The sequence below is a fragment of the Hermetia illucens genome, chromosome 1 (assembly GCF_905115235.1).
Source record: "Hermetia illucens chromosome 1, iHerIll2.2.curated.20191125, whole genome shotgun sequence".
Lineage (NCBI taxonomy): Eukaryota > Metazoa > Arthropoda > Insecta > Diptera > Stratiomyidae > Hermetia > Hermetia illucens.
The window spans coordinates 217,502,982-217,527,056 of record NC_051849.1 but is presented as its reverse complement, the minus strand read 5'-3'; the positions used below and the strand labels follow the sequence as shown (position 1 = coordinate 217,527,056).

Genomic DNA, 24,075 nt, shown 5'->3' with positions numbered 1-24,075 from the left:
GATTGGTTTTGCAGACGACTTGGCGGTAGTTGCAATTGCAAAGCATCCCGAGGACGTGAAGCTTTATGCAAATGAAGCCATTCATACCATCAAGTCATGGTTACGAACGGTCAAGCTGGACCTGGCGGACGAAAAGACGGAGGCGGTCCTCATTACCAACCGTAGGAAGAACAACACGGTTACCATCCAGGTTGGTAATCGTGAGGTCGTCTCAAAATCGGTTGTCAAATACCTGGGGGTGATGATCGATGCCAAGCTGAGTTTCAAGGGACACTTGGATTATGCGCGAGAGAAGGCAGCAAATGCCAGCTCATCCCTTGCAAGGATGATGCCTAACGTGGGAGGGCCGAAGTATAGTCGCAGGCTACTCATCGCGGGAGTGGTGAGGTTGATACTGCTATACGCGGCCCTTGTCTGGACGCGAGCGTTGAACCACGCTGTCAACCGGAGGAAGATATGTTCGGTATACCGGCCAATTGCGATAAGGGTGTGCAGCGCATTTAGGACGGCGTCGACGGAGGCAGTGTGTGTCATCGCAGGAATGATCCCTATAGATATTCTAGCGAACGAGGCACACTGGCTCTACGAGAAACGGAAAGCAAATCCAGCCGAGGTGAATGCGGATTTCCGAAAAGCCATCAGGAGAGAGTTGTGTGGCAAGTGGCAACAACGATGGGATAACTCCGACAGGGCAGGTGGACCCATACATTGATCCCGTGTATCGAGAAATGGGTCAACCGAAAGCACGGAGAATTGAATTACCACCTGACACAGTTCCTTACGGGACACGGTGGCTATAGGAAGTACTTGCATCGCTTCGAGTTGGACGAGTCTCCCAACTGTCCTGAATGCGGTGCTACACTCGAGGACCCGGAGCACGTTATGTTCCATTGTTCCAGATTTCTACAGCAGAAAAGGAGGTTGAACAGCATCTTAGGGGCGGACATCGAGCCCTCCAACCTGGTGGAAAAGATGTTGAAGTCGGAGGAAAACTGGATGGCGGTAAATGAGGCAGTAGCCGTGGTGCAGATAAAACTCCTGGAGTTGGATCGAGCTCGGAAGGCGGCGCGACGGAGACGTGACATGGACGAGCTGATATAGCGAACCAGAGCCTCCCCCGCGAAGTAATTAACAAGAGTGGGGGTGGTTTTAGTGGGTGTGAATCCCACATACCGCTGCAACCTGGCGCAGCAGCGTCTTTCTAAGATTTCCACCTCCATCCATAAAAAAAAAACAAAAATTAGATATTCTCCTCTATCTGGCTAGGCCGGATAGCCCCATACGCCCAGAACATCATTGACCCATACCAAAGAGGCTTCACTTCAGGCAAATCAGCAACAGATCAGATTTTCTCTCTGCGGCAAGCGATGGAAAAACTGTTGGAATATGGACAACAGTTGCACCATCTCTTCATCGACTTTAAAGCCGCCTATGATAGCATAGCCAGGGTAAAACTGTACACGACGACGGGAGAATTCGGTATCCCGACGAAATTAATAAGACTGACTAGGCTGACCCTGACCGATGTGCGAGGCCAGATAAAAGCAGCAGGATCACTCTCAAGACCATTCGACATCAACAACGGTCTACGACAAGTGGATGCGCTATCATGCGTCCTTTTTAACCTGGCCCTCGAAAAAGTGATCCGTGATGCCGAGGTAAATGCAAGAGGTACGATCCTCTTCAAGTCCACCCAACTACTGGCCTATGCTGACGATATCGACATCATGGGAAGAACCATCTGAGTTGTACAAACTGCCTTCATCCAGATCGAGCAGGCGGCGCAAGATCTTGGGCTGCACTTTAATGAAGGTAAGACAAAATATATGGTGGTAACGTCAGCACCGAAGACGAACCAACCAACAACATCAAACCGCACTGATCAAACAGGAAGAATAAGGACAGAAGAATACAACTTTGAGACCGTTGATAATTTCTCCTCTCTAGGGTCGAAAATCACAACCGATAACAGTTACGATGAGGAAATCCGCGCACGGTTGTTGTCAGCCAATAGAGCCTACTTCAGCTTACAAAAACTGTTCCGCTCGAAACGTCTCACCATAGGGTCAAAGCTCTTACTGTACAAGACTATGATCTTGTCAGTCCTCATGTATTCCTCGGAAACTTGGGTTCTTAGCAAGAAGAATTGCGAACTCTTGGCCGCGTTCGAGAGAAGAATCCTCCAAAGAATTTTTGGCCCCCTACATGAGGATGGACAATTCCCTAGCCTAACAATGACGAAATCTATGAGCGATGCCATGACCGTCCGGTTGTGGAGATTCGGCTCAATAGGTTACGATGGGCACTTACGTTTAATGAAGCCATGTTGCTCTTTCACTATGTGTTGGCCAAAGTGGGCGGACAACCAGCCGCTGACATATCTTTCCAGGATTTTGGAACACTAGGAGAAGAGGGAAATGGGACGGTAATTCTCGGCAAGCGGCCGATCGCCACTTTTGTGAATGGGGATAATGAGAGCCTCTTTCCACAAGCCGGGAAAATGATTCTCTTCGAGGCTTTTGTTGAGCAAAAGAGGTTTGTAAGACCATCGTAACCAGGTCCGACATCAAGTTTGCCGATGAGGTATTTGACAAGGATAGGGGTATGAAGGGATTCGGAGCGGCAGGTTAAATCTCAAGATAGTTGGGGGGGAGTCTCCTCTTAGGCTAACGATAGATTCTTCCCTGAATTCCGCTAATTTGAATTGTTTCTTCAGGGCAGAGCAGATCTCTTCTCTCTTCATCGAAATCCTTGTAATATATATAGATCGATTGTTTTTGGCAACGAACCGCGACATTCTCCTCAAGCGAGTTTATAACTTGATTATGAAAGCCATCAGTGTTTCATCAGTATGGAATTGAGTGGGGTAGGGGGGTAGGTACGTAGGAAGGAGAAAAAGCAGGAATATTACATATCATTGCATTCTCCTTTCAGATTGGTCTTGGAAAGGCACCGCGAGTTTCCGACAGGCTTGTACTCCTATAGAGCACCACAGAGGGAGAATCGGCGGGAAACAACCTCAATTTGTTGTTGGTACTCAGATAGTTGCTTTACCCGGTTTGTTTTTACAGAGCAGCCTCGTCTAGAGTTGAGGCATCAGATGAGGATATGATTCATGATAGGTCTTCGCTTTTCGACCCCTGGTCATGAGTTTTCCGGGTCGAATCGGTATTTCTATGGTTCCCAATGCTAGCTTTGCATATTCAATTTTTCAGATTGTAATCTGGTCTCAATGCATCAGATTATTGACTCACAGTATTCTTCAATAATCCCCATGCCACCTGTAACAGATCAAAATATGGCATCTTAAAATTAATTGACATAATTTTTTATCACTTCACTTAATCCGTATGGATGAGGATGACCCAGCCCGGAAAGTCTTTAAGGGCAATATCTGTGGTAGAAAAAGAAGACTCGGCAGACCCTGCCTAAGATGGAGCGATGGCGTAGGTCAGGACGCCAGACAGCTTTTAGGGATATCGAATTGGTGGACCTCGGCGCAAAACCGGGATGTCTGGAGTTCCTTGTTAAGGCAGGCGTTGTTGAGCCGTTGATGATGATGATGAATGGCTCAAGCGTCATCTACAATCTACGCAAAGATCCTGCACACGTCATCTCTTTTTCCATTCAAAATTCAAATTATTAAAATCCGTATTCTATTTGTAGCCCAATTCAATCCAAAATCAAATCGTCTATTCATTCAGATCTGAGGATCCCATTAAATGAAAAACAGACAGAAAGTATCAATTCTCTGTCAAATATTTTTGTTATAATTTTCAGTATACAACCCCCGCAAAACCCCATAGCTTTTGCGACTTCAAAACGGACTTCAAACTCTTTACATCCTTTTTGATACTAAGCAGAAAGCATGAATGTTCTACTTTGACGTAATTGTCGAAGAAAAATAAATTCCCACCCCAGCGGAACGGTCCATAGATACTAGTATCTATGGACCATAGATACTAGTATCTATGGACCGCTCCGCACGTAGCTTCGCGAAAATGTTTATTTTGCTTTTCCACAATTGTGTAATAAGACAAAATTTTCAATATGAATAATACAAAGTCCGAAAAGAAAATCTAAACGAGGAAAATCTATGCAATATTTTCAGAAATAATAAACTCGTGAAAATTGATTGTTTTTCAAGCTACTTTGCGGTTGATAAAAAAGGAAATCTAATTTTGAAATCTTAATTGAGGAAATAAGACAGTCGAATTTCGTACAAATCATTTCAACTTGGGTAACATCTTTAATTAGCGTCGAAATATATAATCCCAAAAGAAATGAGATATTCGATTAATAAGTGAATTAGATATGGAACGCACCATGGGGGGTGGTATGGGTTTGCTTTGAATATCTTCACAGAAAATTAAATTTTCTTTTTTTTTTGGGAGTAATCAATCGGTTGAAAGTGCGATTGATTTTACAGCCACCCATTGCGATTTGGTACCCAATTAGTACTTTGATTGCTGTGCTTGGGAAACAGCGGGTGCGTGGAGATTATAAAAATCTGTTTAAACAAATGTTTATATGGTTTGCACCCTTGCGGCTTTCTGACAATGGACTGCAAAACGTTTTGCCGGCCTGTTTATGCCCCCATATCAATTTATTGAAATTTTTCACGGGGCACCTGCGCATGTTGGTTAAAAGTTATTTCCCACAGAGCCTGGCAGTACGGAGAGGGTTAGGTTAATTTAAATAAGTTGAATTATTGGCACCCATTTAGATTAACGAATAGCACCTGGGATAAAAGCCGTTTTCACTCTCATTCCTCAAAATCTAATTTAAGGATATGGGATTATGTTAAGAGAGACCACCCCAATCTGCCTGGAAGACCTTATACCGAGGAAGCAAAGATTGGTGTGCATTCTAGGCCCCCCTTAGTAAGGAACCTCAGACATCCTGGTTTTGTACTCAAATCCATGAATTCAATTTCGCTAAAGGCAGCGATATACACTCTGCCAGGGTAGACGGTACGTCTGGACAGTCCACAGGTATCCGTTGGCTGGAGCGTCTGTGGAGTTGGGCCGGTATTTCATTTCTGACTAGGCAGGTGCCGGTGGACGATTAAAAACTGACCTAAAGAGTGCTCAGGCAAGCTGGTAAGTGACTGGAATGAGGCGCCAGGTCGACGACGATCGCCGGGCAGGTCGTCTAGGTAATGAACATCCTGTTCACCATATGAATTTGCTAACGCTTTCCATGGCTAGGGTCATTGTATGGAGTTATCAGCGCAAAAGATGGTCGGAGTATTCAGGCGTAACTGAAAGGTGTTTCGGAATGTGTATGACTGGCTTAATAAATACTTGATGCCTTGACCAACGCATTGCTTCATTTAAGTGAAAGCCTGCCACATGTTCCCTATAAAGTTGGAGCAGAGGGGAACGAACAGAGCTCATCTTCATCCACACGTATAAGATGACCTACGACAGGGTATTTAGCCTTTTAGAGTCAATGTAACATATTTTTGGTGAGGTCAATATGGTTCCATTTCATAGATCCTTGCTTTAAACAGAAAAACAAACAAAAAGTCTGAGAGTCAAAGATCTGGACTGCAGGGGCACTGGGGAGCCAACAGAATGACCAGCTTGCCTAAGGTATCGTTAGCAACGCTATCCCTTGACATGTTTCGGCAGCTTGCTTTTGGTGGACTCGAAGTTGAACCAAATCGTTATAAAGTGTACATCCAGTTACGTCCTTGATGGTCTAACATGAGTACATGCCGAGTTGACTTTATCCCACGGTTTTCTTAAGACAATGATTGATTTTGTGACCACAATCAGAGCACCGCTGAGACAAGCACAACAGAGTACCAGTCTACACTGTGTTGAAACGTAACACCAAGTTTGAGGCCCGAAGGTCCCGTGTCCACTTGGACATAACCGGATACTCCCACTAGGGGCCAACCGCAACAACCAAGCTGAATGTAAATAAGCCAAGAATTTTCAAGAGGCATGTAAAGTTAGGGGCTATCTCGGTTCGCATGGTATAGGGGTATAGGGGTATACTTTTTTTTTTTGTGCATACACGGAAGTGGAAAATCTTAGAAAGACACGTCCGCCGTAGCTCAGCCGCCTGAACGGCGGAACTACAGCGGGCGCGTGTAGGATTCACACCCACTAAAAACCACCCCCGGTCTCTCCAGCCCCAGCCCCGCGGGACCACCATTGAGGTATTACTTCGCGGGGTAGGTTTGCTCTTAGGCACTCATCCTTCTCCTATTTGCAGCTTTCCTCCTTCTTTGTTCCTTCAGTAACTCCTCCTGCATTTGGATGATTGCGGAGCCAACCGCAAGCCACTTCTCCTCGGACTCCAGCATCTCAGTAACCAAGTTCTCCGGGGTCCCGCTCCTGCCCAGCACCTGGTTTACGCTCCTTCTCTCCATCGCAAATCGTGGGCAGTGAAACATCACATGCTCTGGATCCTCCGATATGCCATCGCATCTGGGACAGTTCGGAGAATCATCCAACCCAAAGCGGTGCAGATACTGCCTGTAGCAACCACCGTGTCCCGTGAGGAACTGGGTAATGTAGTAGTTGGTCTCCCCATGTTTTCGCTCAAGCCACACCCTAATGTTGGGAATGAGCCTGTGCGTCCACCGACCTTTCGCAGACTCGTCCCATCTGCGTTGCCAGAGATCAAGCGACTCTGACCTTGCCGCATTTCTACGCTGTGCATGCCCCTCCATATGTCTTGCATTGTACAGGACACTCATTTCTTTGGCCAGAATGTCAACCGGGATCATGCCTGCCACCACCAATACTGCCTCATCTGATGTGGCTCTAAAAGCACTGTAAACCCTCAAAGCCATCCGCCGGTAAACCGAGTTCACCTGCTTCCGTCTCTGAGAGTTCGCAAGCGCCTCTGCCCACACAGGCGACGAGTAGAGCAGGATGGAGCGCACCACTCCGGCTAGCACCAACCTCCGGCAATGTTTCGGCCCACCAATATTTGGCAACATTTTTGTAAGTGCCGTGGTGGCACCGGCTGCCTTTTGGCATGCATACTCTAGGTGTTCCCTAAAACTCAATTTGGTGTCAATTATTAATTATTACCCCCAGGTATTTGATAGCCGGCTTTGATACGACCGTATGTCCACCGACCTCCACTTTTACAGTGTTATTTTTCCTGCGTTTCGTTATTAAGACCGCTTCCGTTTTCGCGTCCGCCAAGGTCAGCCCGACCTTTTCTGGCCAAGACTTTACCGCTCTCACTGTTTCTGTTGCGTAAACCTCCACATCTTCTGGGTGTTTTGTTGCAACAACCACAGCTAGGTCATCAGCAAAGCCGACAATCTTAGTCCCCTCTGGGACGGGAAGAGCAAGCACCCCATTATACATGATAGTCCACAACAGGGGACCAAATACCGATCCCTGTGGTACCCCGGCTGTGACAATGTACTCTTTGGGACCCTCATCCGTCCCGTACCAGAGGGTCCTCTCTGAGAGGTAGTCTTCCACCAAATTCGCTAATTCGGGGACACCTATGTCAGCCAACGCCCCTTTAATTCTATTCCAGTTGGCCGAGTTGAATGCGTTTTTTTTTATCCAACGCCACCACGGCACAGCAGCCGCCAGAAATCAGTGCACCTTTTGCCAGGTTTACCACCATGTTAATTGCGTCCACCGTAGAGTGGGCGCGTCGGAAACCAAACTGGCGTTCCGACAAACCATTGCTGGCTTCGACGATGGGCAGGAGTCTGTTGTAGATGACTCTCACCATCATCTTCTCCATTGTATCCTACATGCAGATAGGACGATACGACGCTGGGTTTCCAGGTGGCTTGCCAGGCTTCGGAAGCAACACCAACTTTTGCTTTTTCCACTGGGCAGGGAATATTCCTTCTTTTAGGCACGTCTCGAAGGTGTTGGCGAAAAGTTCGGGCCTAGTCTTCACTGCCAGTTTCATTGGGGATGCCATCCAAACCTGGGGCCTTGTTTTCACCGAACCTACCACATATTTCCCCCAGCTCCTCCACAGTTACAGGCGGTATTATGCCGTCATTTAGCTGGACAAAAATTTGCCTTCCCCTATTTTCGTGGTGAGGGAACAGAGTGGTAACAATCTGTTTCAGGAGGCGCGGACAGGTCACCTGGGGTGATTTCCGCAGCCTTTTCATCACCACTCTGTAAGCCTCGCCCCAAGGGTTTATGTCAGCATGGTCGCACAGCTGTTTGAAGCAGTTCTTTTTGCTCCTCCGAATGGCTTCCTTTAGGCGGCCACGCAATTGCTTGTGTGCCTCAAATCGACCGTCGCCACCGGGTTTTCCCCTGAGCCTCTGGCAAAGCCTCCTTGCCCGAAAACATGCGGTTCGCAAACTTGCGATTTCGTTGTTCCACCAGTAGTTGGGTTGCCTACTGGGGAGCAATCGCCTTCTGGCATGACGAGAGGCGATTGGGAAAGTGTGGATTCCCCACGGGCCCGGAGTTTGCTCCGAGGGTTTCCCTGGACCCAGTTTTTCCATAACATTTTCACTCCGAGCCTGGATTTTCTTTCTAAGGCTCTGCTCATTCGCAACGAATACATGGCCGCAAGACATCATCTCCACAATATCGAAGTGGAAGAAGGTCAACCACAACGTAGGTTGTTCAAAAACCTATTAAGGCAAAGTGACGTAGTAGCTGTTGACAAGGACGACTTTTCTTTCCCTTTTTACGACTCCTGAAAAACGACATCTGACAATGAGTTACACACTCGTACACCGTAAGTTCTGTCTCTCCATCTGTACTTTGAAAATTTGCTGGAGCAAAACTAAAATAGATACAAAGCTGAAATTATGACAGAAGATACAAAATAGTCTAATAAGTAATCCTACATAGTGGTTAATCGAAATGATCGCCACAGTTCTTCATACAAAGCTTCAGACCCTTGGGCAACTCATCGATCGCTGTACGAACTGTTTCCAGTGGTATTTCTTGCACGGCTTTCCCTATATTGGCCTTCAAAGTTGCTAATTTGGAGTGCTGGCAACGACAGGCGACTTCTTCAAGCTTATTTCACAGAGAATAATCCAATGGATTTAAGTCTGAGCTTTCGGAGGGCCACTCAGCCGACGTTATGAAATCTGGCATGTTCACCGATAACCAATTATGAATTTTCATGGCCTTGTGGGCTAAACCAGAACCCTGCTGAAAGCACCAGTCATTACCCTTGAACAAGCTGTCATTCAGAGGCTCAACTACTACAACTTAAATCAGTTCATACAACGCTGAGTTGGGCTTGTCACCGGATTCACAAAAATGAATATCCGTCACGCCGAGGTAGGAAACTCCTCACCACACCATCACTGAAGTAGGGTGGTATGCCTTTTGAACGCGTATTACTCGATCCTTAACTTCAAAGCATGACTTTCAATACACCCAATCATTTTGGCAATTAAACTTTTCTTCTTCTTTTTCTTCGGTTTTGCGCAGAGGTCCACCAATTCGATATGCCAGCAGTTTGAATGCTCCAGTTTAACTTTCCTTCCACAAAGAGGACTGGAAAGACTAAAATATTGATTCCTTCCTGGGGCAAATTCGTGGACAGTGAAAGTGGAAGTGATACCATTATCGTTCGGTTGTGGATAAAATCCGGCTCAATAGGTTACGGTGGGCGGGTCACTTAATCCGTATGGATGACGATGATCCGACCCGGAAAGTCTAAAAGGGCAATATCTATGGTAGAAAAAGAAGACGAGGCAGACCCTACCTGAGATGGAGCGATGGCGTGGGCCAGGACGCCAGACAGCTTGTAGGGATATCGAATGGGTGGACCTTGGCGCAAAACCGGGATGTCTGGAGTTCCTTATTAAGGCAGGCCTAGACCGAATACCGGCTGTTGCGCTGTTGATGATGATGATGATTTATTAAGAGAATGATTGATTTTGTGACCACAATCAGAGCCTCGCTGAGACAAGCACAACGGTACCAGTCTACACTGAGTGCATCGCTCAGCAATCAACTTGGTGCATGCAAGACCTACCTACTTTTCTGCTGAACTTCGTTGAAACGCAACTTCACGCATAAGGCCCAAAGGTCTCTTGTCCGTTTCACATAACTACAACCCCCATGAAACTTCTACTAGCAGCCAACCGCGACATTGTACATAAACTAGGAATTCTCCTGAGACATGTAAATTTAGGGCTATCCTGGTTCCCGGAGTATTCACCTGCTGCATCAGGGCCAGCAAGTGAGTATCACCTTTTGCGGTACTACCACATAGAGGTTCTCCATGACCACTGGGTTTTGGTCTGGTTGACAGTGTTGTTGCCTCGTCTTCCTCTCGTCGTCACTTGAGAACACCAGTGGCATGAACACAAAAAGCGATGAAGAAACCACAAACTAATTGCTTGAAATGCAATGATCAGTTCCTAAGTGATATATACAGTCATAGTTGGAGACTTCACTGGCGACAGCCCGATAGAAAGGCATAACGAGGACTGGAAAGACTAAAAGATCAGTGCCTAAGGAATGTATGCAGTCCTAGTTGACCCCTTCATATAAAACAACCCAGCAAAGCGTAAAATTCACGGAGAAGAAAATTTAATCAAAAACTCAGAAAGTGAGCTCTGATAGAAATAGGCTTGGGGCACATTCATGGACATTGAAAGTGCCTCTTTCGCTAGACTGACGGGGGGGGGGGGGGTGTCAAAGTGTAGATTGTTCCAGAGTTTTCTCGGGGGTTTAGTTTTCCATAGGGCCCAGTTTTATGGTATAAGACAAGGAACACTACTCTTTCTCGCTACTGCTCCTGATAAAGGACATCTGACAATGGGTTGTATATATATACGGCTGCCATTTACCTCTTGGTGGGGTATAGCGCGTCAACGACATCTACCTGCCATTACTTCCTTAAAATATCCTCCAATTCCCCTACGACTTCTCAAGCTCACGCACTCCTCCTCAACTGTTTTATACCAAGTGCCCCTGGGGCGACCCACTCGTCAGCCATGTTTGAAGAGCGGACTCTACTGTATGGCGTAGCCTGCAATGCAATTGTCAGCCCTTCTTGATGTGCGAACTATCCACTCACACTTCCCCCTTCCGATGACAATTGATTGACGCTTTCGATGCCCTGTCAGTCTGAGAACTTTGGTTTTGTTAATATTTACTTTCAGTCTAACTCTCCTTGCCTCTATTTCGAAATCCAGGGCCATATGGCCAAGGTCCATGACCCAATGAGAGAGTAAACAGATTTTATCGGCGTAGTCGAGGTCTATGTCCTCCGGATAAGGTACCATGAAGAACGTCACCGATAATAAGAAAAAGTCGATGGCAGGATGCAACCGTGGCGGACTTCGCTTTGGACCTCAAAATCCTTCAAACTGTTACCTCGGTGCAGTACGCGACGTTTTGCGCCATCATATGTAGCTCTGATAACATCTATTAGTCTCGCTTGAATGCCCCTCCTGCATAGAGCACTCTGAGTACAAGCACTTCTTATTCACGCTGTCGAAAGCTTCCTCAAAATCGATGAAGACCAGATGCAGCGAAGATCTGAACCTCGCGTACTATTCCAAAGTTATCCGTAACGTGGTAATTTGGTCAATGCAGAAGGATCTGGAGCGGAAACCAGCCTACTCTCGGTACCATAAGCTGGCGTCGTAAACTTGTGTGTAACAAGTAGCAGTATAGGCACAGAGTGGCTCTGAAGAAAGTTGGATTAGTCCATATGTACTTTCGCTCAACTGTCTCGGTTACCAGGAATAAAGATACCGCAGTGATCCACCCTGATGAATGGGCAATATGACAAGTGAATGTTTCTTATCTACATTTGACATAAACATCAAAAATGGACGGTCAGATATTTAGTCATCCTCCCATCTTAAGCCCTTTTCGAGATCACTTGATCCATGTTTTCATCATTGGCAATAAGTTCGGGCCTTCCCCAAAAACTGTGATCAGACAAATAGGTAGTGAGCACTCGATTCACTAGGTCGAACCCTACTTGATGTTCGGATATCCTGGGACCATTCTGTGTCTATTTCTACTTCTAAGGACTCTCCGAACTTTTTAAGGACTTGATCTCACTTTTTCTGCAAATGTATACCTCCGTTGGCAAATTACTTATTATTCAGTAGCGCAAAGTTGAGAAGGTTCTGGAAGTCCCAGGTTTGTACCAAATTAAGAGTCAATTGCCTCTTGGTTGTCTGGTGCCGTTGTACAGATTATAACGCGGGGAAGCAATACTCGAAGAGTCCTTTGGTACGAAGTGAAACCACTAGTATGGAAAAGCTGCCTAGCCTGATTTGGAGCTCATGATTTTGCTTGTTAATGGAAGTTAATAGTTGAAATTGCTAGTATTCGTTAATGGGGTATACTAGGCGATACCAGGAACTAATGGAGACACGAGCAAAGGGGACAAAAATACTGTCCTTAAGATGTCCCAGACAAATAGACCTGTCAAAAAAGTATGTTTAACAAAGACTAGGAGTTACAATTTTGGGAATCGACCGTAACTAGGTGCATGCCTAAAGCCTAAAATTTGGAGGAGGAGGAGGTTGGAGGTTGCCTTATATTTAGACCTTTACATGGGAAAAAGTGCAGGTTTCCTTTCCTTCATTTAAATAAAGTGGTATGGGGCTGCTGATAGATATTTAAGCAAGTCAGAAGCAGTTAAAATTGGAAAACATCTGGAAATTTGGCTCGGAACTAGGTCTTCTTCTAGGTTTAGATACTGCAATAATTAGGACCTCAATAGTGTTCAACTCGACTTACCTTGATGTACAAAACTCCTCATTGTATTTGATGTTTGCGTATATGATCCAGGTGCTGGTATATGTACTGAACTTAATTCATGACCCATTGTTTGTTCATATATTTCACGCAGTCGTTTAGGTATAACAATTTTTGACCTATCAATTTTAGGCCGTTTTGGTAATCCGAGTATGGATAATAAATTCTTTTCAATTTGGACTAGAGTATCACTTGTTAATTTATTATTATTTAGATTATCTTTATTATTATTATCCTTATTACTAGAATGATTATCGTTTTTTATATTATCTTTAATATTATTGTCGGTGGTGCTAGCAACTTGTTGTGTTCTTGATAAAGTCGCCAGCACTACAAGGAGAAGAAGCCATACCCGCATGGTCGCTCGCAACTCTGTAATAGAAGAGAAAAAAAATATTGTTAGATGCTTTACTGATTTCAAACGTATTTTGAAAATTAACATTAAAATATAAGTAGGCATTTTTCACCTGAATGAAACAGGGTGTGGAAGTTCTGAATTATGAACGTCTAATCTCCTGGAATGATACGTAGGACTATTCTGAATAATCAACCATTGACCACATTCAACTGTGACTGAACCGAAATAATTTCGCTTGCAATGGCAGAAGAGCGTATATCCAGCTGATTTGTATAATAGCAATAGCACACAACACACAAGAACAATGTCAAGTAATTGAAATGTAACGAACTTTTTAGCAGATGAAAGAGTGAGAAGTTTTCCGAGGAATGGAGGACTTTTTTTTGGCCTCATGCTTAGAGAAGTAACGAAGGAGCGAACTTCATTAAAAATTGTGTGATTAGTGAGAAATTATGTAATTAGTGACAGGGGTAGCTTCCTTTTACAACTAAAAATTTTTCACTGAAAGACACTGGTTGAGTTGAACCAGAGCTAAGAGTAAGGGATGAAAAAGTGGTGAAGAACGCTTTCTAGGAACCCTCGATGTCATATAGGGTCGTCACCAATTTTTCCCCAATTTTTCAGCTGGGTAGTTTCTGGAAATGATTCCTTCATTTAATTGAATAATTCCAACCCCCTCCCACTTGTTTTCTTTGTAATTGATGTCAAAACTAACAATAAGTTTCAGTTTTCCATCTTTTCCCAGAAAAGGGTGTTCGCTTGGCTAAAATTTGCTGGTAACATTCTTTTACAGTCGAATTATTTCATTGGTATCAAGCCACCTTTGGACCGATGTAGACTAAATTTGACGTTTCTTGTTCGTCAACGAGGCTGATCGTCTCACCGTCGTCGTCTGTCAAGCTGCGTCAGAAGCTCACCTCATCTTCAGAAGTATTCCAATTATCATCCATGATCTCTATCATCTCGATCAATATCGAGCTAAGTGGGGTATCATTATATTTTTGAAAGGTAACAGATTATGGAAGAGTGGCGTGGTGATTGCGTTGAAAGCCAAATCAAGGTTGTTTCCTGGGGTTCAAAAAAGAGAACGAAGACGCCAGTAGCAATCGGTAAGGGTCGCTTGATACTCATCGTACCAACAGCTGGATGACATGTGCTAGGTAACCCTAAAACACGCACAACAGAGTTCTAACCAGAGTTCTACCGTCGTAAGATTTTTACATATTCGGACAATTGAAAGATATAACTTGGAGTAAGGGCCCTTCGTAAATGATATGAAATGTAATTTGGTTTGAAAGGAAAGAGTATAATTTTACTGAAAACAACCTCAATCGGCAAATTTGACCATGTTTGAAAAGACTCACTTCAATCTCTCAATAGAGATAGGACCACTTTGATCTGCAATGTTCTTTCGTGATGCATTTAAGATTGCATAGTGGAGTCGACAAAGACTTGGTGAAGCGTGGTTATTATGAACCGTATGCGTGGTCATGTTATCCTACTGCAACGTGCAATATTTTTTCACTGCAACTAGAAGGCTAGTCAATTGCTACACCAAAAATTAATAGTCAAATATTGATCTAATTACACGCCGAACTAAAACTGAAGTTGAAATTCCAACTCCAACTCCTCCTGAGGCCATTGTTGGTTATTTTGTGTTTTCATGAAGAAAAATGTCAGATTTAATACCGACATTGAGTTCGCATATCATAGGTACAAGAAGATTCAACTCCAAGCACATTCTTTGAAATTTTATGGAGACGGAAAAGTCTTGCACACTTTCGACCGTGACGGGAGTTGCGCGCGCAAAATTCTGCGCATAAGGTCTGGTGTTAGGGCTGTGTATGTGATGCAGTGCATTGGTGGTGATTACAAACACATGGTTACGAGTTGCTGTGGTAACATTTGCCATGATAATAGGCCTTTCATAGCTGTTTATGGCTTCCCACATTCCAGCGGGAATCAAAGACAGAGCTTCCCTCAGGGTTAATTTCGGTTCAATGGATCTTAATGGAATCACTGAACGAATGATGCTTCAAAATTCCTCTAAGGAAGTTTGGTGGAAGAAAATGTGCATAACATTCTCAGCAATAGATCCATATGCTCTCCTAGGAGGTGAGGAGGAAATAAGTAGGTGCGTCCAAGATCAATCTTTCGGATGCATTCGCTGGGATAAGATGAAAAAACACACACAAAAAAACAGTACAACATTTCAGGGATTGTAATGGGATTTCAGGGTGAGGCACTACTTTTGGAGGGGATTATCACTCTGATTTGATTCAGGTATTTATTCACAGCTGAGTTGAATATTATCCGATAACTCCCTGCCACCGATAAGGAAGAAGGCGATGAAGGAGGCGCTTCTTTATCTAGTAGTAAAGAACCCATATCCTTGACGTGGAAAACAGAAATGCTCATGAAACTTGCGGGGATATGCATGGCAGAAAGCTTCCTGATATTTTGAAGGAATTTCTACAAAGAAACCGGAGGAGTGGCAATTGGGAACCCTCTAATCTCCTTTTTAAGTGACATATTCATGGACTAGATTGAGAATGATCTACATTCCAAAGGCCCTACTGTCAAAGATCTGGACAAGGTATGTAGATGAAATTTTTATTATTGACCATGAAGACCAAATGGAGGAGTTGCTAAATTTCTTGAATAAAGTTCATCTGAACTTAAAATGGGCGACAATGGAGAACTTCCATTTCTAGAACCAAGGATCATTAGAGGCGAAAAAGGATTTTTTTTGATGTTTATAGAACGTCTACACATACACAGCGAACAACTCCGGAAAACTCGAACCAGTCGCATAAAATGGCCCTAACAACTCCAGAAAATTCGAATCAGTCGCATAAAATGGCCCTTTTCCATGCAATGATCGACAGATTGTTCACCGATATCGGAGTGAAGAACGGCTTTCAACCATCGATTATTGAAGGTCTCATTTGAAAAAAGATGAAACCCCAAGAAATACGCGTACTTTCATTCCTCTTCAACGACTTGGAAGAGAAAACTAGAATAGGTATCACATGGCTGTGGCTGTAGCTTCGTCGAAAATAAAAAAAAACGATGAAAGGGTTGAAGATCAACACAGTGCCACCGAGTAGGATGCGCCAACCCATAAGGAGGCTAGAATCCTCCAAGGACCGAAAATTAAAGTATGAATCTAGCGGAATATATAACGTGATGTCACCAGAGTACGGGACGAGCTATATAGGACGAAAAGGCTGTTTTCGGTACGTTGGAGAGATGATGAGAGGAGAAAGAAAGCATCACATGGGACAACCTATATATCATCAAGGATTGCGGGAACAGTAGAAAGTTAGACGCACAAGAGAGATTGACTATCGTATGGGAACTAGAAGGGAAATCAACTGTTTTATTTATTGTCATTTTAGTGGAAATTGTGGATAAAATCAACGAAAATTAAATTCCTCAATCTTTTTTGTTGAAGATGCTGGGAGTCCTAAGTCCGCATCCACTTAGTGACGAACCACTTGGGAAGCAACTTACTTCCTCTTTTGTAGTCCACGGACCCCTCTTTTTTGGGTTAAACCCAAGTTTTCAAGTTTTAAATGGAGCGATTTCCATCTGTCGTTACTTTCGGTCATGCTGCTTCCAGGGTGAGGCAGCGTGTGATGAGTTGCCTCTGCCCTGGACAAAACCGTCAGTCAGTTTTTTTCATCCTTTTTCCTCAATCTGTTTCTTTCATGCAAAAATTGGTTCCATGAAAACCATTTTGAAGCTAGTGGTTGCGGGTTTGTAGGGAAACTATACATGTGGTTGCTTCGCTTTTAAAGAGTCGCAGACTGGTCAGCTCACTATCAATTCACCGGTGAGAATATTCAGTTGAAAAAAAGCAGTTGCAAGCTTCTTCCTAGCTGCCATCGAAATCTCCCTTTTAGGACGAGGTGTCTCCCCTTTCTTATGGTATTCGATGCTAGATTGATTGGATTTAGATGATCGAAAACTTCCAGATGTCGGCCGGTTTTCAAAACGTCACTTATCGTGGGAATGTTCTCTTCCATCGCGAAAGCGGTCCCCATATTCTTCACTTTCGAAACCGATCACAGGAACTCAAGAAAAGTCCTTCTTCTTCTTTTTCTTCAGCCTTTGTCCCGTTCACAAGCAGGGTCGGCTCGTCGTGATCGGCATCACCATTTGGCTCTCTGATCTGGGTGCAATATCGAGGCTTTCAAATCCCCATCTAGCGTATCAAGCCACCGTTGCTTAGGTCTGGCTTTTGGTCGTTTACCATCGACTTCGATGCTCAGACCAATCTTGGCAAGTGAATTCTCTTTTGCACGAATTGCGTGACCATACCATCGAAGACGCCTCTCCCGAAACTTTTCCACGATCGATGCAACCCCATAACGATCGCGGATATTCTCATTTCGGATGTGATCTGAACGTGTGACGCCACTAGTCCAACGTAGCATCTTCGTCTCCATTACCGCAAGACGCCGTTCATTGTCTTTTCTGGTCGGCCAACACTCAGAACCATAGAGAGCGATCATCATGTTTGTAACGACATTCTTGACAACGTTATGAACTATATTGCTTATATGTATATCGAACCACTCAACTGGATGAAATGTCCTAGGAAATGTAGAACAGAACTGAAAACTATCGTCATAAGATTTTCAGATGTTCGGACAGTTGAAAGATATAATTTGAAAGGGTGGCGCTTCATCAATGCTGTAAAGTCTAATCTGGGTTAAGGACAGATCCAATTCTATTTAAAGGTTTGATTTAATTCAGCTGAAAATGATCTTCAACGGCATTAGTACAGGGCCTAGCAAATTTATGTAACCATATTTTGGGAGGCTCACTTCAATGACTCAGTTAAAATGGGGTTACTTCGATCCTCAATGTTTCTTCATGACTCAATCAACATCATAGAACTGCAGCTTGAAACCTAAGTAATCCCAAACAGAAAAAGATCAGCTGAAGTGAAATCAAACCCCGACGTCCTGTTACAACACGCAGGACCTTTCTAATGGAGTCAGAAGATTAATCAATGTCTATACTACGTCAGGTTATCCCTCGTAGTGGCAAAATAGGCCTAAGATGCATCAACTGAAAACTCCATTTGGAACCCCAACTCGTGCGGATTTTCCAGTTTTCTAGGCCCATTATCTCGTAAATTTGTATATTTATATACATATGTGACCGCTAAGCATGAGCCAGGCTTTACTATAGAAAAATTTCAGGCTTAACTTCGATACTGAGTGCGCATACCTTTGGTTCCACCAACAATATGCCTGTCATTTGTTGGAACCTTAAATTTCTGCATAAAAGTAAAATTGTCATTCATTTTGTTTACGGGCCATCAGCGACTTTCGCATTACAAATTTCATAACATTTGGTTGCCAAAAAAAATTCGTGGTCTACTTCGTTCATGAACCACAAACAACGTAACGATCCGTTGTGCGCAAGTTCCTCCCACTTCTCTCTTTGCTCTCTCGAATTTTATCAATACAATTCTCTTCTCGGTGGCAACATGCTTCGGTTAGGCTGGTTCTTTCGTTTTTTAAACAGGTGACAAAGTTTGGAACCAGTCAATCTTGGGATTGTCAAAAATTGGTCAAAATAAAAAATATCTCAGGCCAAAGAAAGTAAAACCTGGTACCCGAAATACGACTGGAGAAAAGATTTTAGTCAAAATAAGAAATGTTTTTCAGAAGAGAAAACTGATGGAGGGATTCAGTTGGTTCCCGAAATGCAGTTTTTGTGGTTTTTATCAAATTATTTCAATCAATAAAGGGAAACTACTCAATCTATTTCCTTTATACAACAATTGTTTCCGCAAAAACCGTTTAAAAGCTAATGATCGCCGGTCCTTGTGGGTTGCTCCGCTATTAAATACTCACAGACTGGTCCATTCATCATGTGGTATATTGACCCAAACAACAAAATTCCATTCAAACTCCTTGTTACTGGCCATCGAAAACCTCGTTTTTAGGGCAGATTTTCCCCCTTCTTACGCTATTCGATACTGGACTATCTTGCTTCATGCATTTTAATTTTAACGTAGGTGTCAAATTTGACAAGAAATTCATCCCCTACTTCTGTCAACCGTCTTGGAAGCACCCGTTCTGTTAGTCTGAGGTACATTACACAAATTTTACGGAACTATAGGTCCTTTTCTGCTACTTCAATGACTGTCATGGCTCATCCCCCATCTACGTTGAAATTTCCAGATGACGGACGCTTTTAAAAACGTCACTTAGCGTGTAAATGTCCTCTTCGATAGCGTTGTCCCGAAATCAGCGACTATTTTGCTCATTTTCAAAACCAGTCACAGGAGCACAAAGACCTATGAGTACCTAATTTTTTTTGGTAACCAACTTATATCCGAGGTCTCATGGGTCCCTGTGAATGTCACTGACTGATTTCGTGGCTGAGTTTTTTTTTCATTCATTCCTGAATACTAGTTGTGTAGATCTAAGGGTTATCCCTCAAGTCTGTAATAGTTCTCCCATAGACTTCCGATTTCAGTCGTTCACCAGTACACAGGCGACTTCTCGTGACGGAGTCTTTTTTTGGGCGCCGTTGCATCGCAAGCTGCGGTGATACGGCTCATTGTTAAGCTCACTAACGATACCGATCCATTTCCGTTTACAATTCTTGTAAGAGCGTCGGTAAATTTTTCCGATGTAGGTATATGCCGGATAAGTCAGAACATTGGAAGGAACCATTTGCCACTTCGATGGAATGTACTGGTGATCACTGGCCATTATATGTCCATGTACCCTCCATTGCTGTCCTGTTGACACTTAGGAAGCCGGAGCAAAGAAAACGTCAGCGATAAAGCCCTCAAAAGCAGGGTATCGGAATGTCGGAGTGCTTCCGATGTTTAGGACAATAGGTCTCGTCCTGGTGGCCTTCTCAGAAAATTAAGTGAACGACGAATCTTTTTGAGCCATTCGTGGACGCTCCATTTAAAGTCTTCTCCAACTAGAACCTCCAAGACGCCGAGCCTCTTCCGAAAGCTGACATAGATTTTTCGGTGTGAGTTGTCACTTCAGACTAACGAACCCAAACGACGCCTTTCCCAAGCCATGGTTCCGCTCCCACCAGTTGACCATATGTCTTACCCAGATTACATCAATGCTAGATGTACCGGCATATCATGATGGTGAGCAACAAGTCAGAACACCATCCAGAACTGCGATCACGACGGTAGACCGCGATCATGACTGTAGATCCTTGTAAAGAACCCAACGTTTTTCCGGTGCCCAAGTCTTTGCTTTGTGCCTGGATTCATCGCACTTGTAATATAAAGTTCTTCTATACTGCCCTTTAGAAATCTCTGCTGTGTGACCGTGGCACTTAATGTAGCAGGTCGGAACCATCCATCACCTTATCCTATAGATTCAACCGATCCTTATTTTCTCGCACTGTTTTCTCAGGGACGGGAACAATGGCCAATTTTTGCCTTAGGAGTTGACAGATTTAATTCCCACCTTGAGGTTGCTTACATTTGAGTAATTCCATTTCAACACCTCACCCATCTCTTCCTCGTTCACGAGGTATACCAGATCTTTTATTACAGGCGTACATATGGGTTGTAGGCTGGAAACCGCTATTTTCGTGGATAGAATGCTTTTGGGCTGCAGAAAGTATTCTTCTTGTCAGTCTTAAACCCGAGTTCGCAAGGGTACCGCTGGTTTGAGTGCGTCAGATAGATTTGACGTATACGCCAGCGCCTTCTGGTTTGACGTTGTGGTAGAATTCTCGAAAAACCTCCCTTTGTTCGACTCAATAATACGGGCCTTTCCCTTTCAGTTCTTCTTCTTTAATCTTTTAGATAAATTCTAGGGGTTTCTCCATCTCCATTATGCCTTCTTTGGCATCCATAGAAATGTTTCACTGAGCTCTAGTAGTAGCCTTCATTTTCCGTAAAACTACCAAGCACCTATTGAGTAGTTTTCGTCCTTTGTTTTGTGGATAAGGTTCATTTTCTCCAGTGAGATGACTTTTTTCTGGACAAGAGGGTGTTACGCAGCTTGGCGCTTGGACTTCTTTAGCACCGGAGCAATCCGTAAGATTTCTGATATTGATTCTGGATATGATGCTTCCAGTATCAGTTGGATTTCCACCCCCGTAGTCCTGCTCATTAAACCAAAGGCAGGAACTTTGCGGAAGATCTCAATGAGATCTGCTGTAAGATGAAGCTCTAAGACAGTGGAGCAGGGGTGTCTTCCATATGGAAAATGAAGGGGGCAGAGTCCTGGTTGAACTAGGTTCGAAGACTATAAACACGAGTAGATTCTGTGGAGCTGTCAAGGATCTTTTGGCAGAGAAGGCTATCGTTTCTCGCCTGAACTTCACACACTCTGCGAAAATCCGAAATTTTGACTGTACTATAGAAAGGATCAAAGTGGTAGAGGCCATCAATGGTGGATGTTCAGAGGTAAGCAATAACCGGGTAGGCATCGTTATCGAGTAATATGCGGGGAAGCTGCTTATTGACATGAAAATCAGGTTTTGTTGGGTACTATGCAGGGCGAGAATTCCGGCAGTCCCTATTAAGTGTTGCAAGTGTTTAAATTGCACAGATCTGCAACTTACCGGGGACCCGACAAGTGGGCAGCATGCCGTAGATGCAGTCGGGTAGGTCACCAAGTGTTCTCTGCAGTCATTGTGGCGGTGTTCAATCTCCAGGGCAGGAACTGGGAAAGATTAGGACGCGGTTAACAATATCCTCATCATACAGATTAGGATCCGTATTCCAAACATTGAACTCTTTGTCAACTGGTCTTGTGCCTCCACATGATCTTCCACACATCCTGAACGCTAGTGTTAAACTGGTCTGAGCTCACGCACTAACTCTTCTCCCTACATCCCTCTTAATGGAATGCGAGCTCCTGCTGCCTCTAAATTGACATATGGAAAGCAAAAACTAGTGTTTATATTTGATTCACCCATTGTGGCAATCGTTTCTAGGCTGATTTATAAATTTCCGAAAAACACTTAACTTTTCCCCTGAGAATCGCTATTGGAGTAGTTTTTACAGCATCCACCATCAGGGTTTTGTCAATTTTTTGCATGTGGTAACTCACGACAAGGGCTGTGACCAGAAAATCTGTCTCTACGCTTCACTTTCACTATAGGATTTTATGAACAAGCCGGGAAGCCGGAAGCTGGACGCTTCAGGTATGGAAAGCTTTGTTAGCTTCTTGTGTGAGTATATTTGGGTGTAGAACTAGATCCCCCCCCCTAAATCCAACCTAGAAGGATATCACTCATTGCATGTCTGGGGGTCCACAGGTCCCACCTTCTCACCAAATTTCGTGTCAATCAGTATGGCCGTTTCTGAGAAAAGTGCCTGTGACAGACAGCTAGACAGACAGACAAACAGTTCAACGCGTGGGCCGTGGATTGGGGCAGTCGCACTACGAACACCAGAGAACGTATCCTGCTCTAGGCTTTCGCGGAGCTAGACTTGGTGCTTGCCAACACGGGAAACGTTTCCACTTTTCGTGGGACAGGGTGGGGCTCAACAGTCGATCTGACATATGTGAGTACCACATTGACGAGGAGAATGACATGGCTTGTCAGTGAGCATTATACTCACAGCGACCAGCAGGCGATTTTCCTCCAGGTCGAATATGGGCCATGCGTCGATGTGCGTTCCCGTGAGGCTGGAAACCGAGGCTGGTCCGTGAAAGGGCTTGAGGAGGATGCATTCATAGAGATGCTATTGGGAGTCCAAAATCCCGGTGGTGCGGCTACGGAAAAGGTAGAGCAAATCATGGGACGCATAACGAGAGCATGCGACGCTGCTATGCCGAGGCGACGAGTTCTCGCAAAAAGGCGCTCAAACTATTGGTGGAATGGAGAGATCGCGATGTTACGGGATGCATGTTTTCCTGCTAGAAGGGTCTGTCAGCGATCTAGAGGAAGACCAGACTTCGACGAGAAATCGCTAGTATATGTGAACCTTCGAGGTAGGCTTAAGCAAGCTATATGGACCAGCAAGCGAGAATGCTTCAAGGAACTTTGCGCAGAGGCAGACCAAAGCCCCTGGGGAATAGCATACAGGATAATTATGAAGAAGATGAGAGGGCGAACACCACAACTGACCTGCTCGCATCTTCTGCTCGATATCGTGACGGCGCTCTTCCCCCGAGATAAAGGGGAGCGTAAACAACAGGAGCAAGTATTGGACGTCTACACCATAGCTGCGGTAACGGTGGAACTTACGCAAATTTGCCGGAGAATTGGTGATAACAAAGCACCCCGTCTGGATGCTGTTCCCAATAGAGCCCTTAAACTCGCTGTTAAGACCAGGCCCGACTGGTTTATCAGCGTGTTTGAAACATGCATGATAGAAGGAGTTTTCCCCGACCGGTGGAAGAGGCAAAAACTAGTTTTACTCCCGAAGCTGAATAAGCACCCAGGACAGCTATCATCATACCGACCGATTTGCCTTATCGACACGGCAGGAAAGATGCTCGAAAGGGTTATCCACAACAGACTGCCCCCTATCATCGAATATAAGGATGGACTATCGGAGCGACAATTTGGATTTCGTCAAGCCCACTCAACGATCGACGCCGTAGACGTTGTTTTGAAGCTGGCTCGAGACGCGATGTCGTCTAAAAAATGCTGTGCCGTGGTGACGTTGGACATAAAAAATGCGTTCAATTCCGCAAACTAGGAGTGGATAAGAAGCTCACTAGCTAAAACGGGCGTCCCTAGTTATTTGACTAAGCTCCTCAACAGTTACCTTTCGGAGAGGACACTTTGGTACGATACGGATGAGGCATCCAAGCAGTACATCGTCACCGCAGGAGTACCACAGGGGTCAGTGTTGGGTCCTCTCCTGTGGAACGTCATGTACAATGGGATGCTTGTCCTTCCCGTGCCAAAGGAGGCCACGATAATCGGTTTCGCAGATGATCTAGCTGTGGTTGTCGTCGCGAAAGAACCTGAAGACGTTGAAATGTACGCTAACGAAACCATTAGCGCCATAAAAGCGTGGCTGGA

At 44.5% G+C, this 24,075-nt stretch overlaps 1 protein-coding gene and 1 long non-coding RNA gene across 5 annotated transcripts in view; one reads left to right on the top strand and one right to left on the bottom strand.

The window, feature by feature from the left end:
• LOC119647212 (protein decapentaplegic) overlaps positions 1-24,075 on the bottom strand; it is a 178,706-nt gene that overhangs the window by 2,598 nt on the left and 152,033 nt on the right. For all 4 annotated transcript variants that reach the window (XM_038048039.1, XM_038048038.1, XM_038048036.1 and 1 more), the window contains exon 2: positions 12,699-13,088. In XM_038048039.1, the coding sequence (XP_037903967.1) occupies positions 12,699-13,074 (376 nt within the window). In that variant the 5' untranslated portion in view covers positions 13,075-13,088. The remainder of the gene's footprint in view (positions 1-12,698; positions 13,089-24,075) is intronic.
• The window catches only part of LOC119647213, an 84,613-nt gene that overhangs the window by 27,622 nt on the left and 32,916 nt on the right, over positions 1-24,075 (top strand). The gene's annotated exons all lie outside the window — the stretch shown is intronic.